Source organism: Camelina sativa, chromosome 20, assembly GCF_000633955.1.
Source record: "Camelina sativa cultivar DH55 chromosome 20, Cs, whole genome shotgun sequence".
Classification (NCBI taxonomy): Eukaryota; Viridiplantae; Streptophyta; class Magnoliopsida; order Brassicales; family Brassicaceae; genus Camelina; species Camelina sativa.
In genome coordinates, this window is record NC_025704.1 from 26,978,679 (window position 1) to 26,993,681 (window position 15,003).

The 15,003-nt window shown below is 38.2% G+C and overlaps 2 protein-coding genes across 3 annotated transcripts in view; both read right to left on the reverse strand.

Annotated features, from left to right (window-relative positions):
• Positions 1-1,744, reverse strand: part of LOC104771781 (disease resistance RPP13-like protein 4) — a 3,348-nt gene extending 1,604 nt beyond the window's left edge. The window contains exons 1-2 of one of the 2 annotated variants that reach the window (XM_010496355.1): positions 1,650-1,744; positions 16-1,330 (exon numbers count right to left, since the gene is read on the reverse strand). In XM_010496355.1, coding sequence (XP_010494657.1) covers positions 16-1,308 — 1,293 coding nt within the window. In that variant the 5' untranslated portion in view covers positions 1,309-1,330; positions 1,650-1,744. Of the gene's footprint in view, positions 1-15; positions 1,331-1,513; positions 1,630-1,649 lie in introns of those variants that run through there. The other variant, XM_010496356.1, reaches the window with a different exon arrangement.
• On the reverse strand, positions 11,490-12,118 carry LOC109131261. Its single transcript, XM_019241964.1, has 3 exons — positions 12,062-12,118; positions 11,790-11,987; positions 11,490-11,702 (listed from the first exon to the last, which is right to left on the reverse strand). Exons 1-3 carry the CDS (start codon positions 12,116-12,118, stop codon positions 11,490-11,492), a joined length of 468 nt encoding a protein of 155 aa, XP_019097509.1.

The window sequence follows — 15,003 nt, forward strand, 5'->3', positions numbered from 1 at the left end:
TCCTAGATAAAAAACCTTGAGCTCCTTATACGTAGTTGGTGATAGACGATTCAGCTTCCTTTTTCCTGATGTTTGATCCTTGGAGAACCACTTGAATGTGAAATCCGGGAACCGCTCAGAAACGTTGAAGACGGTTTCAATCTGATTTGCGTATAACATTTTGTTAGCTTTTGCTTCTGGTTGACTTGACGAAGCTTCCACAAGGCAGACCTTGTTCAGTTCTGATTTTTGCATGGTTGGCTTCTTCCCTTTTTGATAAATATTAAAAAGTTTCATCTCCATTGAGATTCGAACCAATGAAGCATGCACAAAAGGGGTCATCTTATAGCTGCTTGGCTCCACTTTTCGCTTGTTTTTAACAGGTTCAATCAACTTCATGTCCGCAAATTCCTTGAGAACCTTCTTGACGACATTTTCGGGTTTGTCTTCATCAGCCAGAACCATACCCTTTTTAGGTGGTGTGACTCTATAATCCAGGATGCCTTCCCCGATCCACCAGTACATGAGCATGGTTCGATTCACCTCTTGATTCTCGGGGAACACAGCAAAGGTCAGCAGGTAGATCTTCTTATCACCATCAAGTTGTTCGAATTTGGTTTGTACATCTCTAAAAACGGCAAGTCTTTTGAGCTCTTCTTCATTGGCATGGATCCCTGGCAAGCAAACAATGGGTTTCCCGTGATTATCCCCATTGCCATCGTCATCATCAAACCCTCTCTTGTTTTTAGGCTTGTTGGGCAACAAAGGTACTTGACACATCAAGTTAAAGATCTTCTTGTTGACCTTCTCCAGATCGTTCTTGTTTCCTTCGGTCAACGGCTTATTCGTTGAACCCACTTCCACTTGGTTGAGCAGGTTCTCAAGTGGACGGATTTGTCTCCTCACCTCTTCTGCAACCTCTATGTTAAGGTCTTGTAGCTTTGACACGTCCTCTTCAAGAAGACGGAGATTACGTTTCAGCTTAGGAATCGCATGCTCGGTTTGTCTCACGCTCGCAAAACCAGTTGTGTCACTTTGTTGTTTTTCCAAACCACCCGTGGTTGGCTGCTGGTTACTACCACTAGGATTAGTTCTGGCAGGGGCAGTTTCCGACCTTGACATCCTTTGTTGTTCTGGCTGTTGTGGAAAACGATTGTCCAATTTAGTCACGATTTTAAGAATCTTCCCGATTGATGTTTCTGGTTCATCTCCTGGTTTCTTCCCCACCTCCTGTGTTGATGATACTCCTGAATCATCTCCTGCCTTCTTCTCGACCTCCTCTGCATTTTGTCCCGTCTCCGTGCCCGGCGCGGTGTTCCCCGAGGCCATGACAAACACAATCTGCAAAAATCTTGAAAAGCGACCAGAAACAAGATTAACAACCAAAAATGTTACAACCCATGAATAAATTAATTCATCACACAACAACTCTATACATATAGTAAGATAGACCCAAACTCCTACTTCTCCTAAGTTAAGCTATCAAAACGAAAAAAAATGAAGGATTCTGGAGAAAAACAGATAAGTCATCAACCTAGAGGTACTTGGATCAGAAGGTACGAATCATTTATCCAGAAAAGGTTTTGCCTTTTTCCACAATTGATTTGATTAGAAAGGTCGAACCTTTTTTTTTTTTTTTTGTTCTTAGAGAAGGAGGAAGCGATTCGTACCTGTTTCTCCGGAGAAGAAGCGACTCTGCCTCTGGAGGGTCTTCTCCCCTTTACAACTTCAGTCAATTGCCAAATAGGCAAATTATGAATGAGACAAGAAGAAAAAAAAAAGTTCTACAGTTTTATAAGTTTGTGTGGTTTTTTTTTTTTTTTTTTTTCCTGGTAACAATAGTTTTTCAACAGATATTTTATTTATTTATTTGTTTGTGCAACAAAAATATATTTTAGCTAAACTGCATTTTATGTGGGTAATAAATTTAATAATTTCATTTTTTCACAAGTCTAACATTTTCATTCTTTCATACGTTTTTTTTTTTTGTCAAGCCATTCTTTCATACGTTTATATGATGAAAAGGATTTACTTTCTAGTTTTAGTCACTATACATATTTTATTTCTCATTATCTGATACTTGATCCGCTTGATATTTAGTGGTGTTTTAAAAAAAAAATCATTTGTTTCATTTGAAGTGTTGTTTTACATTTTTAATGCAAAATTTTTATTTTTAATGATTATATATATATATATATATATATATCTAGTAGTATAAGATATCTATATATATCCGTTGATATCTTATACTAATTCTCCAAAAACAATTCTGGTGAAAATCTAATAGGAAATGCACCTTTTTTTTTGTTTCACTTAAACATCCTTTTCTAATAATCTTCATTACTAATACAATAAAAATAGTGCTGATGTTGTTTTACCAACATTATTAGTTGACACGGGATGCACTACGTTGTCTTGGCTATTCAAGTAGTACTAGACTAGCACGGATTAAAATTCATTTTATTGTAATTTTTATATAAAATATAATTTATGTAATTTTTTTTAAAAGTTTTTTTGGATAATATATTATGCAATAAAACCATATAATAAAACAATATGCTAAATATGAAAGCTTAAAAAAAGACATATATTTTGTAAGTTTTACATTATTAATGATTCTAGATAAGTACCCATGTTATAACACTGGTTAAATTTTATTTCATAATCTATCTTGTAACCCACTATTTAACTTGTAACCAATCAATCTATCAATTTTATAATCTATCTTTGGTTAACGTTGTAGTCTATCGATAAAATCTGTAGAAAATAAATTTGTAATATTGTGTTTAAAGATCTTTGGAAACAACGTGATATAGGACTAAAATCATCCGAAAATACAGTTTGGAATATCTATGATTTTATTTGTTACCATTAATATATCAATTATCAATTTGGAATATCCCTAATATTTAGTGTAACCAATTAATATTAATATAAAGATTAATCTATAACCTATCTATAACCTATTTATAACCATTTGTAATCATTTATTAAAAATATAAAGTCTACAAAAATTATGTTGTGTACTTCTCTTTTATTAAAAAAGGGGTAGATTATTCAGCAAACATGAATTATTTAACACGACGTCATTAATACAGCTAATCTAAACTTTATATTTTGTTTCCATTGACCCAAATACGAACTATCGAGTTACTCTCTTTTTGGAAATGTTCAATCATATATGTATAGTTATTATTATGGACCCTACTGAAATATTTCTCTACGATAGAATTTGTCTTTAATCTATATAGTTATTGACTCAACGCTATCTATAAATTATTGGTTCACACTTGAAATTTTATATACGAAGATCCCTCTTAACCATAGTTAAGAACACTATGATATTAAATATATGAACTCATACAGGTGATACTGTATTACTGTATCACGTGTGAGATGGAAGACATGCGTAGACATAGTTAGCTAGATATTTTTATTTCTATGCTAATAATGCTATTGCACATGTAAGAGCTATGCTGACATTTACACATTACATGTCTCGATCATTGTATTTTATTACAGCTAACTAAAAAATACTTTAGAATTCACAGGTCGTTGTTTTCCCTCTCATTGGTCTTTCTTTATTGCACTCCCCACGTCTTCCCTGAAACTTGAAACTAAAAAAGTCACTCATTGTTTTTTCTTTTTCTTCATAGTTGTTGTGGCACATTTTAGTTAGTTTGGAATTAGATAATGATTTTAGATAGTCACTCATTTATGTATCCAAGCTTTTTTGGCAATTTTATAAAATTATTATCTAATTTTTTTTTTTTTTTTTTTTTTTTTTNTTGTCAACAAAAGATTAGCTCAAACGAGCCAATTTGGTGGAAAATTATTTACATACAAAACATGATGCGGAGAGGTACGCGCTTGGCGTGCCAGAGAGTCCGCACTTACATTTGCGTTTCTAGAAATAAAAGATAGGGAGAAAGTCGAGAATTCTGTCCTGTCTACCTTGATGTCGTCTAGGTACGCTGAGAAAGCTGGCCTAATAAAAATAATATAAAAATATAAAAATGATATTAACAAAATGATCAAATGTTTATTTTTAAATCTTCAGTTAATAATTAATATTAGCAAAATCATAATCACTATTAAAAAGCATGTTACTGTATTTACTGATTGGTGATTACTGGAGCATTTCATTTGCAAACGAGGTGTCTGGTTGCTCCTATATAATCAGATTATTAGCCATTAACTTGTGCGACTTTTTATTAGAATAATAAATTAATAATTAAAGACCTAATTGAAAGTACTAAAAATAAAGACCAATAAGTCGTTAGAGCTTATTAAAGTACCCTTTGTCATTATATAGCTTGGCAAAAAGAGCTATTTGAACCCCAAACAAAAGACAAGCTAATTAAAGTACCCACGTATATTTTTGATAATTATATCCTTAATTCGAGTACAAGCTATTTTAGCTGTATATTCGACATCCATTTGATAGCTGATAATATATTATAGTCATATTCCTTTTTGTCAACTGGAAGTACTTGATGCAATGCAATTACATGATGAACTAATAGCACAATACAAAGTTACAAAGTTACAATTAATATAAATATAAATATAATTTATAAAAAAATAAAAATAAAAAGTTACAAACACTTCTAAACTTACTAGACTAACAAGGTTAACAGCAACCGCTTTTAGGACATTATTATAAGGGGAACACTTTTGGGTGTTTTTAGAGTAAAAATATTATGAAAATAATGTAAGATCATTAGTTTAGATCTTTTGTTAAGAAGTTTGTTATTAAGAGAACATGTTTAAGATCATAAGATTTAATAATATAATAATCTTAAACATATTACATTTATAAAAACTTTAAAAATAACATTTAAATTACAAACTTATAAAACTTTTACTAAAATTCAAAATACAATACCAAATTTTTATGAAACAAAAAAAAATTAAAGATAAAAAAAAAACAAATAAACATATTACTTAATTAAAGCACACAAACATTTTATTTAATTAATACATAGTTTAATGTCCAAATTTATTCCATTTATTCTCAATCAAATCCTCTTTTAATTTGTGAAAAATTGTTTGCAAAAAATTGTATCCATTCACAGCTTGTCATGTCAGCGTAGAACTGAGCCAAGATCAATTCTACATCAAAAACTAAAAAAGTGTTTTAAACCCGTTATTCATTATTTTTCTATTTTTTTTTAGGTTTAGAACACCCTTAGTGTTCTCTCTATAATAATTGCTTTAGCTTGACTACATAAAGCCCTCAATCACTACACATAGCTGATAATAAATGATAGTCATATTCTTACCAACTTATTTTGATCGACTATTATTGAGTGGAAAGAAAAAATAAATTGACGATAAGACATGTAAATGCCAGCATGGCTTTTACATTTCAAATAATAAAATAAAACAGTAAGCATCTAGATTCAGTTGCAGAAAAAAAAGTCATGTCTTCCATGTCAGTGGAAATAAATATTACAAAAAATTATAGGTGTGAAAATTTATTTCGAGTTCATTAGTACAAGTAACATTGACTATATACTATATAGACATATTTTATCGTTGAGAATATAAAGATTTAACAGTGTCCATGACCCATGAGTAGGGATGTTAAAAGTGGGTAAAAACCCAGTGGATACCCGAAACCCATGCTTAAAACTGGGTTTTGGGACCTGTTTTTGCTCTAAGAAATTAAATGGGTTAAAAATGGGCAGGTGCCCAAAACTATAAAGTCTTACACGGGTTTACCCTATCAGTTATGGGTACCCATTGGGTTTTTTTTTCTTTCTAATCACCTATACTTTTTTTTGTCAAGTCTAATCACCTACACTAAACCCGCAAAATCACATTTTCCTACCAAAATCACAAAACACGAAAACTCGTTTTTCTGCCAAAACCGCAAAATTACGTTTTCCCGCCAAAACAGCAAAATTGTATTTTCCCGTCAAACCGCAAAATCCGCAAAATCATGGGCCATGAGTAGTAACTGTTTATCAAAAATGTGTTTTCGTCAACTTTTTTTTCTTTGTCAACTTGAATTTTATTAAAACTTAAAACTTGGTTCAACAACCAAGAAAAGATTACAAACTCCCAAACGAGAAAAACTTAGCCTAAACAAGGGAAACTTAAACAGGCAGACAATTAGAAGTTTCCAGAAAAAAACGCTAGAGGAAAAAAAAAATTCCCTGGAAACTAAAGTTCTAACAAAGGGAGACAAAGTAAACTGAACAAGAAATACAAACAGATAAAATCAAACCAAAACGAAGGAGGACAACTCCTTACCCTATAGCAGAAATAACTAGGCAAACACCTTAAAAATGGTAGAACCAAACGAAACTGAGATTCCTTTTCTTCTGAAACATCTTCGCATGTGATTTATCACGGATGTCCTCGGCCAACCGTAGATAACAGCTACCTCCTCCTATCACATTGAGAGTCAATCTCTCGAGAACCAAGGACAACATAACCCGGCAAGCAAAGAGCACTCATAGAAGTACATAGAGACTCACACACACTCCCAGATGCGACGAGGACGACTGATGCGTCTCCTTACGTCTAACTAGAGTCCTACCAAAAAGCAATCATATCTAAACAGATCATGAACGCAGGGACAAGGAGCAAGGCAAAACTTCACTAAGTTAACACACACCATGAACACCAAGGATAGGAAATCTCTGTAAGATTTGAAGACTACCAACCAAACAATAAGCACGAAACTTCTGCTAAGAAAGGAGTCGAGCCTAAAGGGAACCACAGGCTAAAACAAGGAGACAAGGATTGGGAGAAAAGGCAATGGCTTAAGCTGACAAACCACTCCAAATCTGCGGCTTAGAAATGAAAATAGGCACAGGACCAGTAACAAGAACTGAGACAGGAACAAGCAAACCCCAATGGCAATTATTCTTCAAACCAACCGTTGATCTAAGATCCGGCATCATTAACTTTACTTGTAATCAGAAACCTACCCAGAGATGACTGCTCTAAACGCTTCCTCAACACAATCACAAATCAAACCATGAATCCTCCAACAAAGTTCCCCAAACGAAGGTTCAACAAGACTGCAAACGACACTAAACACCTACCCTAGCTAAAACGGTACAGAAGAAAGACGGGACAACCAGCTTACTCAAAACATGAGACAACAAAAATCCAAGCCACATAAACGAGAAGCATCACCTAAAAGACCAGGACAACACCGGATCTGACAAAGGCAAGAGAGGCTTCTCCTGAAACTGGCGGGAGAGGACGAACAACGCTCAAAGGCCGTCGAGCAAGCCTCACAGTGAAGACCATCTCCTTCGCTGAGCTAACAAACCACACCATCGATCCACCAGATCTAGCCGAGTCGACTCAAACAGAAGCAAAAACAAGAGAACAAACGAACTACAGAGCAGCGGGGGCCCTCTCACAGCTACGGCGAAGAGCACCGGTCACCGGAGAGGGCAAACGGAGATTTTGTTTTTTGGGCGACGGCTAGGACGAACTCACGGGAGAGAAAGGGTTGAGATCTTTTTTTTGATAAATCTATGGTGTTTTCGTCAACTAACAAAAGTTTTTTTTTTTGAGTATACAGAAATAAAAGTACTTATTTTTCCATATATAAATGTGAAATCTTTTTATATTATTTTTAAAATTTGTAACAAATGGTTACATATATAGTACACTCAATCATTTTTATCATGTAACTTATAATTAAGCTAACTGACTAACTGTATGGTTGACATCGATTTAAATAGGTAATGTGTTTAGTGATAATCTGCACTTGTGTAGCGTAGACCACGTAGTCTAACGTGGGTTATCCTCATCAACAACAATATTTTATTTATCATGTATCCTTCAATTAGGAAGAATTTTGAGTGCAGTCATTAAAAAAATGGCAATTGTTTTCAAACTTATTCTTGAGATGATTAATAAAAATAAAATTTTAAATAAACTACTCATTCTAATTATTTATATAATATTTTGAATCCTTTAATTGTCAAGTAATAATACTATACGGGAGAACTTCTCTTCATGAATCTTTATAAAAAAAAGAAATACACTATAACAAAATTGATAATATTAAATAATTGCATAGTAACATAAACTGCAAAATATATTTTTTTAAATAAAAATATAATTTTTTTTAAATTCTTATATTCCAATTTGGGCCACCAATCATGAAATTCTTTTTTAGTTATTGTTTAGTTGACAGAAAAAAATAAAATAAATGTATATTTATATTTGAAAAATCAGACTCTTTTTTTATTTTTAATATAATAATTTTCTAGTGATCTCATACTTACTAATAGCCTAACCACATTCAAACCAATTAGCAGAAATAATCAACTTTTTAACCAATGAATTAAATAACCAATAACGAATTAAACAATAACATCTATCCAACAATGTCAATAATATAAGACAAGTCACAGAACAATGAACCAGCAACCTAAACAACAATTTTAGACCCCTACATTCAATTCTAACAACCTAACAGCAACATATAACAAACAACCGGACCTCTAAAACATAATCCTTTTTATCGCCTTGATTCCACGATCACACTTTTTCATTTACATGCACCACAACACAAATGAAATGCATCAGTATTATCATAAATATTCTGTAAGGCGATTCTCCCATCTACTAAACTATACACACAAGCGAAACACAATCACAAACAATACACAAAGGAAAAAAGCAAACCAGAGACCTCTGAACACGTGCGTCGACTATTTGCAATTACGTCGACTGACACACTCCTTGTGTCGACCAATGCACTCCTTGCATCGACCGATGCACTCTTTGCGTCGACCGATGCAATTCCTCCAAATCCCTAGATGCATCGACCAACGCACTCGTTGCATCGCTGTCAAATCCCTAACTGAGTTGACCGATGCACTCCTTGCATCAATCGATGCAGTTGCACAAAGCGTCACCAAAAACAATCTCCTTTGTCTCCTCTTGGCTCGGTGAAGCCAGAAACGATCTCTAAAAGCCACAAAACTCATGATAAACACTTACACGAGAACACATAAGCGTTCAACAACCGAAATCACACAAAACAAGTATCTAATTGCTAGATCAACCATGGTCACACACTCACCTTTGAGAATGAGAAAAACTGATTCTAAACTCACGAAAAAGCAAGATTCTACCATGATACTAGCCTCAGATCTCCCCTCCACATGAAAGATCTCTCAATAACATGCACCAAAATCTTTAAAAACACTCAAGAACAGATTCTCTCTTTCTTTTCTCTCTGGAACGGCAATAGAGGCTGAAAACTCTAAAATTCATCGAGTATTCCTTTTTATACCCGAGTTTAGGGTTTCCTGAACCCAAAAACGCTACCAGATGAGCATTTAACTTAAGTTGTCTCGCAAACATGAACCTTGCATTGACTGACACAACTCTGCGTCGATCGATGCATCTTCCAAACCGGGATTCCGGTTCACGGGCGTTACAATTTCCCCCCACTAATATAGATTTATCCTCGAATCTCAAACAACCATCAGCCGAGGACTCTCGTGCAACCGTTTTCACGGCCCACACCTCCTCCGACCGATCTATGATGGTTACCTCAAGGTGATAAACTCACGTTTCAGACATTATTTGCTCCCGAGTTTTGAACTTTTCCTTACTCATAAGTCTCAACCTTGAGTTTTCATTGGCTCCTCATGAGGCCTTAGCCTGCATGCCATAATATCGGCTCCTCATCAAGCAAAGGCCCGCATGCCATAATATATATAAGGGAAATCCAATATTTGTCTCTCAGGTTGCCACCATACAGCGCGTCCCGGATCGTCATCCAAAGTTGATATACCAGCCATACTATCAAGTCATAAAGTCTTAGAATATGACGGTACTAAGAATCTAAAGCTCTCCAAAGAGTTGTTCATGACTAACTGTTCTTAGAGCAGACAATTATGAACACGTCTGAGTCCTATCCCTCACAAGGTCTCCCTCCCGTGGCTCGCATAAAACATCACAATGACCGTCACGAAGACCTCACATCCCGAAGAACCATCACGAAGACCACACATCCCAAAGGACCGAGATGAAGACCATACATCCCGAAAGATTGTCACGAAGACCACACATCCCGAAGGATCACCTAAACATGCCACATTGGCTAATCAGTCCGCCACAAAGGCCACATAATGTCTCAAAAGACCACCCCAAGGGCCACACTCTGACTCTAAAGTCCGCCACAAATGCCATAAACTCGCCACCAAGGCCCACAACCACTAAAAATGGACAAATTCTAACTCACATAAAACTTTCTATTTTAGAATTTTCTACTTTTGAAAACTTTCTGCTTTAAGAAACTTTCCACTTTTAGCACAACCGTCAGAGAATCATGTATCTCGTACACCAGCTCATCTTGGTACTTAGTCGCACAACCAACCACCCTTATGCGACCAAGTATAAAAATAGATGGGCATGAATACTCCATTTCGCTCAAGCCACAGATTACACCGCACCAACACCTACCACAACAACTAAAACCAAAACTATGCAAGTTCAAGCCTCGAACTGCTTCTCGAACCACTTCTTGAACCTTGTCTTCATCCTCACCTCTGACTCCCAAGTCTGCTCCTCAACACCATCACAGTCCCATAGGACTCTCATCAAAAGAATATTCTTCTTCCGAAGTTCCTTAACTCTCCTCTCGAGAACCCTCACTGGTCTCGCCTCCAAAGTCATGTTGAGCTAAAGATCCTCGGGAATCTTAGCGAATAATTGATCATACTCGCGAAGACACTTCCGCAACATTGACACATGGAAGACCTTTTCGAACACACACATAACATCAGGCAACTCCAGCCTATATGCTACCGGTCCCACCCGCTTGACCACTTTGAACGTACCATGTACTTCAGACTCAACTTAGTCTTTGACAATGACCTGTTCAGACCTTGCAACATAGCCATCTTGAGGTACACTCTTTCTCCAACCTGAAACTCAAGATCTTTCCTCCTCTTATCAGCATAGCTAGTCTACCGATCTTGAGCCTCCTTCATGTTCAGCTCCATAATCCGAATCTTCTTCGAGGTCTCCTGAACAAAACTCACACCATATATGCTTCTCTCCCCCACCTGAGTCCATAACGGTGTACGACATGGCCTCTCATACAACGCCTCATAAGGAGTCCTCCTGACTCACCTGGTAGCTGTTATTATAAGCAAACTCTACCTAGCTCAGGTACTCATATGCACCTTCGTTCCCATCTATGCATGAAACGCCCTCCAAAATACCGAAGTGGATTTGGAATCTCTATCAGACACGATACTCACCGGTACCCTGCGCAATCTGACTATCTCCTTCACATACTTCTTAGCCAAGACCGTTGTTCCATCAGTCTTCTTGATGGCCAGAAAATGTGCAGACTTAGTCAACTAACCGGTCCACTATGACCCAAATCGCTTCAAAAGGCCAAGACACTGACAATCCTACCACGAAGTCCATCGTGATCATGTCTCACTTCCACTCTGGAATGGGAAAAGTTTGCAACATGCCACTCGGAACCTCATGCTCAGCCTTCACTAGCTAGCAAACATCACACTTCCCCAACTAGCTACATCCTTCTTCATCCCGACCCAATAATAATAGCGCTTGAGGTCATGGTACATCTTGGTCGCTCCTGTATGAATAGAAAATATGCTAGCATGAGCCTCCCTAAGAATATCCTGCCTCAACACCTCATCCTTGGGCACACAGATCCGACCGTGCACAAGAATGGTACTATTGGCAGAAACCTAATACTCAGAATCAACATCTCTAGAGGCATTCAACAGCCACATATCCTTCCCCTCAGCCAACCGCACTCTTCTCAAAAGATTTACTCGATCAGCCGCCTCCAATCGCAACGGCTCCTGAGAAAAAGCACACAATATCAACGCACTAATTTCTCTAACTAGAGTCTCCATATCCAGCTCCTGAGTCGAAACCGCCCGCTTCTGACTCAGAGCATCTGCAACTGAATTAGCTTTACCAGGGTGGTAAAGTATCTCCAGATCATAGTCTATTACCAGATTTTTACACTGCCTATGCCTCAATTCATCTCAGGCTGAGTGAATATGTACTTCAAGCTCTTATGATCTGTAAACACCTTTACCTTTGCGCCATAAAGATATGACCTCCAAATCTTCAGGGCGAAAACCACAGCAGCCATCTCCAAGTCATGAGTAAGATAGTTGTCCTTATGCTTCTGCAACTACCGCAAAGCGTAGCCGATAACCTTCCCATGATGCATCAACACACACCCCAAGCCAACTCTGGATGCATCTGTGTAAACCACATAAGGCTCACCGTGCTCTGGCAATGCCAACACTGGAGTAGTAGTCAACATCTCTTTGGGCTTGCGAAACCCTCCTCACACTCTCGTGACAAATTAAATGGAACATCCTTCCCTGTCAACTTAGTCATTATGGATGCCTTACTCGCAAACCCCCTCAGAAACTTCTTGTAGTAACCCGCCNACCTGGTAGCTGTTATTATAAGCAAACTCTACCTAGCTCAGGTACTCATATGCACCTTCGTTCCCATCTATGCATGAAACGCCCTCCAAAATACCGAAGTGGATTTGGAATCTCTATCAGACACGATACTCACCGGTACCCTGCGCAATCTGACTATCTCCTTCACATACTTCTTAGCCAAGACCGTTGTTCCATCAGTCTTCTTGATGGCCAGAAAATGTGCAGACTTAGTCAACTAACCGGTCCACTATGACCCAAATCGCTTCAAAAGGCCAAGACACTGACAATCCTACCACGAAGTCCATCGTGATCATGTCTCACTTCCACTCTGGAATGGGAAAAGTTTGCAACATGCCACTCGGAACCTCATGCTCAGCCTTCACTAGCTAGCAAACATCACACTTCCCCAACTAGCTACATCCTTCTTCATCCCGACCCAATAATAATAGCGCTTGAGGTCATGGTACATCTTGGTCGCTCCTGTATGAATAGAAAATATGCTAGCATGAGCCTCCCTAAGAATATCCTGCCTCAACACCTCATCCTTGGGCACACAGATCCGACCGTGCACAAGAATGGTACTATTGGCAGAAACCTAATACTCAGAATCAACATCTCTAGAGGCATTCAACAGCCACATATCCTTCCCCTCAGCCAACCGCACTCTTCTCAAAAGATTTACTCGATCAGCCGCCTCCAATCGCAACGGCTCCTGAGAAAAAGCACACAATATCAACGCACTAATTTCTCTAACTAGAGTCTCCATATCCAGCTCCTGAGTCGAAACCGCCCGCTTCTGACTCAGAGCATCTGCAACTGAATTAGCTTTACCAGGGTGGTAAAGTATCTCCAGATCATAGTCTATTACCAGATTTTTACACTGCCTATGCCTCAATTCATCTCAGGCTGAGTGAATATGTACTTCAAGCTCTTATGATCTGTAAACACCTTTACCTTTGCGCCATAAAGATATGACCTCCAAATCTTCAGGGCGAAAACCACAGCAGCCATCTCCAAGTCATGAGTAAGATAGTTGTCCTTATGCTTCTGCAACTACCGCAAAGCGTAGCCGATAACCTTCCCATGATGCATCAACACACACCCCAAGCCAACTCTGGATGCATCTGTGTAAACCACATAAGGCTCACCGTGCTCTGGCAATGCCAACACTGGAGTAGTAGTCAACATCTCTTTGGGCTTGCGAAACCCTCCTCACACTCTCGTGACAAATTAAATGGAACATCCTTCCCTGTCAACTTAGTCATTATGGATGCCTTACTCGCAAACCCCCTCAGAAACTTCTTGTAGTAACCCGCCAACCCAAGGAAACTCTTTATCTCCGTGGCATTCTGCGATCTAGGCCAATACCTGATAGCCTGAATCTTCTCTGGATCCATAGAGACTCCCTCCGCCGAAACAATGTGAACCAAAATCTCATCTTCCTCTGCCAGAAAGTGCACTTGCTCAACTTAACATACAACTTATCCTCCTGCAGCTTCTCTTGAGCTGCTCTAGGTTAACATCTCCACCAGGGGCTCCACCTATTGAGACCCCCGCACCGAAAATTCTAGCACCACCGGCCAACTGGGCAGCGAAACCGCCCACACCAGCTCCATCGGCACCACCACCAGCCACACTCACAGACCCCTCCTGGAATGCCTGCGACTCGCCGACACCCTCCACCATCACACTCTGATCCACGATGTCACTAACAACTGGGCATCTGCCCCTATGAAACAACCCGACCCTTTTTTTTTTTTTTCTTTTTAATAATTAAATACAAGATATAATTAAGTATCCCATACTACTTAAATAAACAAACCAACCCACACATGGTAACCAACCAATAATAAACCAACATCCAATTACATGCACAGCGGAAACATATCAATAATACAAAACCAATACAACAACACTTCTATCCATCCTATCCAGCAACCTAACATATCTCTATCCAAGGTTCCATCCTAAACAATATAACAAAGACCAACAACACACAAACGAGACCCTAGTTCATCCTCCTCCTCATCGCCATGATTCCACGTCACATACCTGCACACCACAAACAACAATTGAGATGCGTAAGTATTATCATAAATACTTAGTGAGGCCGTCCTCCCATCTACTGGGTTATACACACAAGCATATGAGACCCTCAAGTTTAAGCAAAACAAACAACACACAACAATACATCAAACCAGGGAATCAAGTCTCGACTGAGACCAGTGTCGACCGATGCCTCACGGTGTCGATCGATGCTACAAACAATGGTGTCGACCGATGCTAAACAGTGTCGACCGATGCCACTCCAAATGGTGTCGACCGATGCTTCCTAGTGTCGATCGATGCCTCCTCTGCAGACACGATCTGCGCGAAACCGAACATCGAACTCTCCTTCCCAATCATCTCGAATCCGTCTCAAACTCACCCAATTACCTCAGAAATCACTGGGAATCACAAAAACAACGAACCCAAGCAACAAAACAACACAAACAGCAAAGAAAACACACAAACAAGAGAGATCTCATGCTTAGATCAACCATGGTCAAGCACTCACCTCAAGAACAGGAAGATTGGA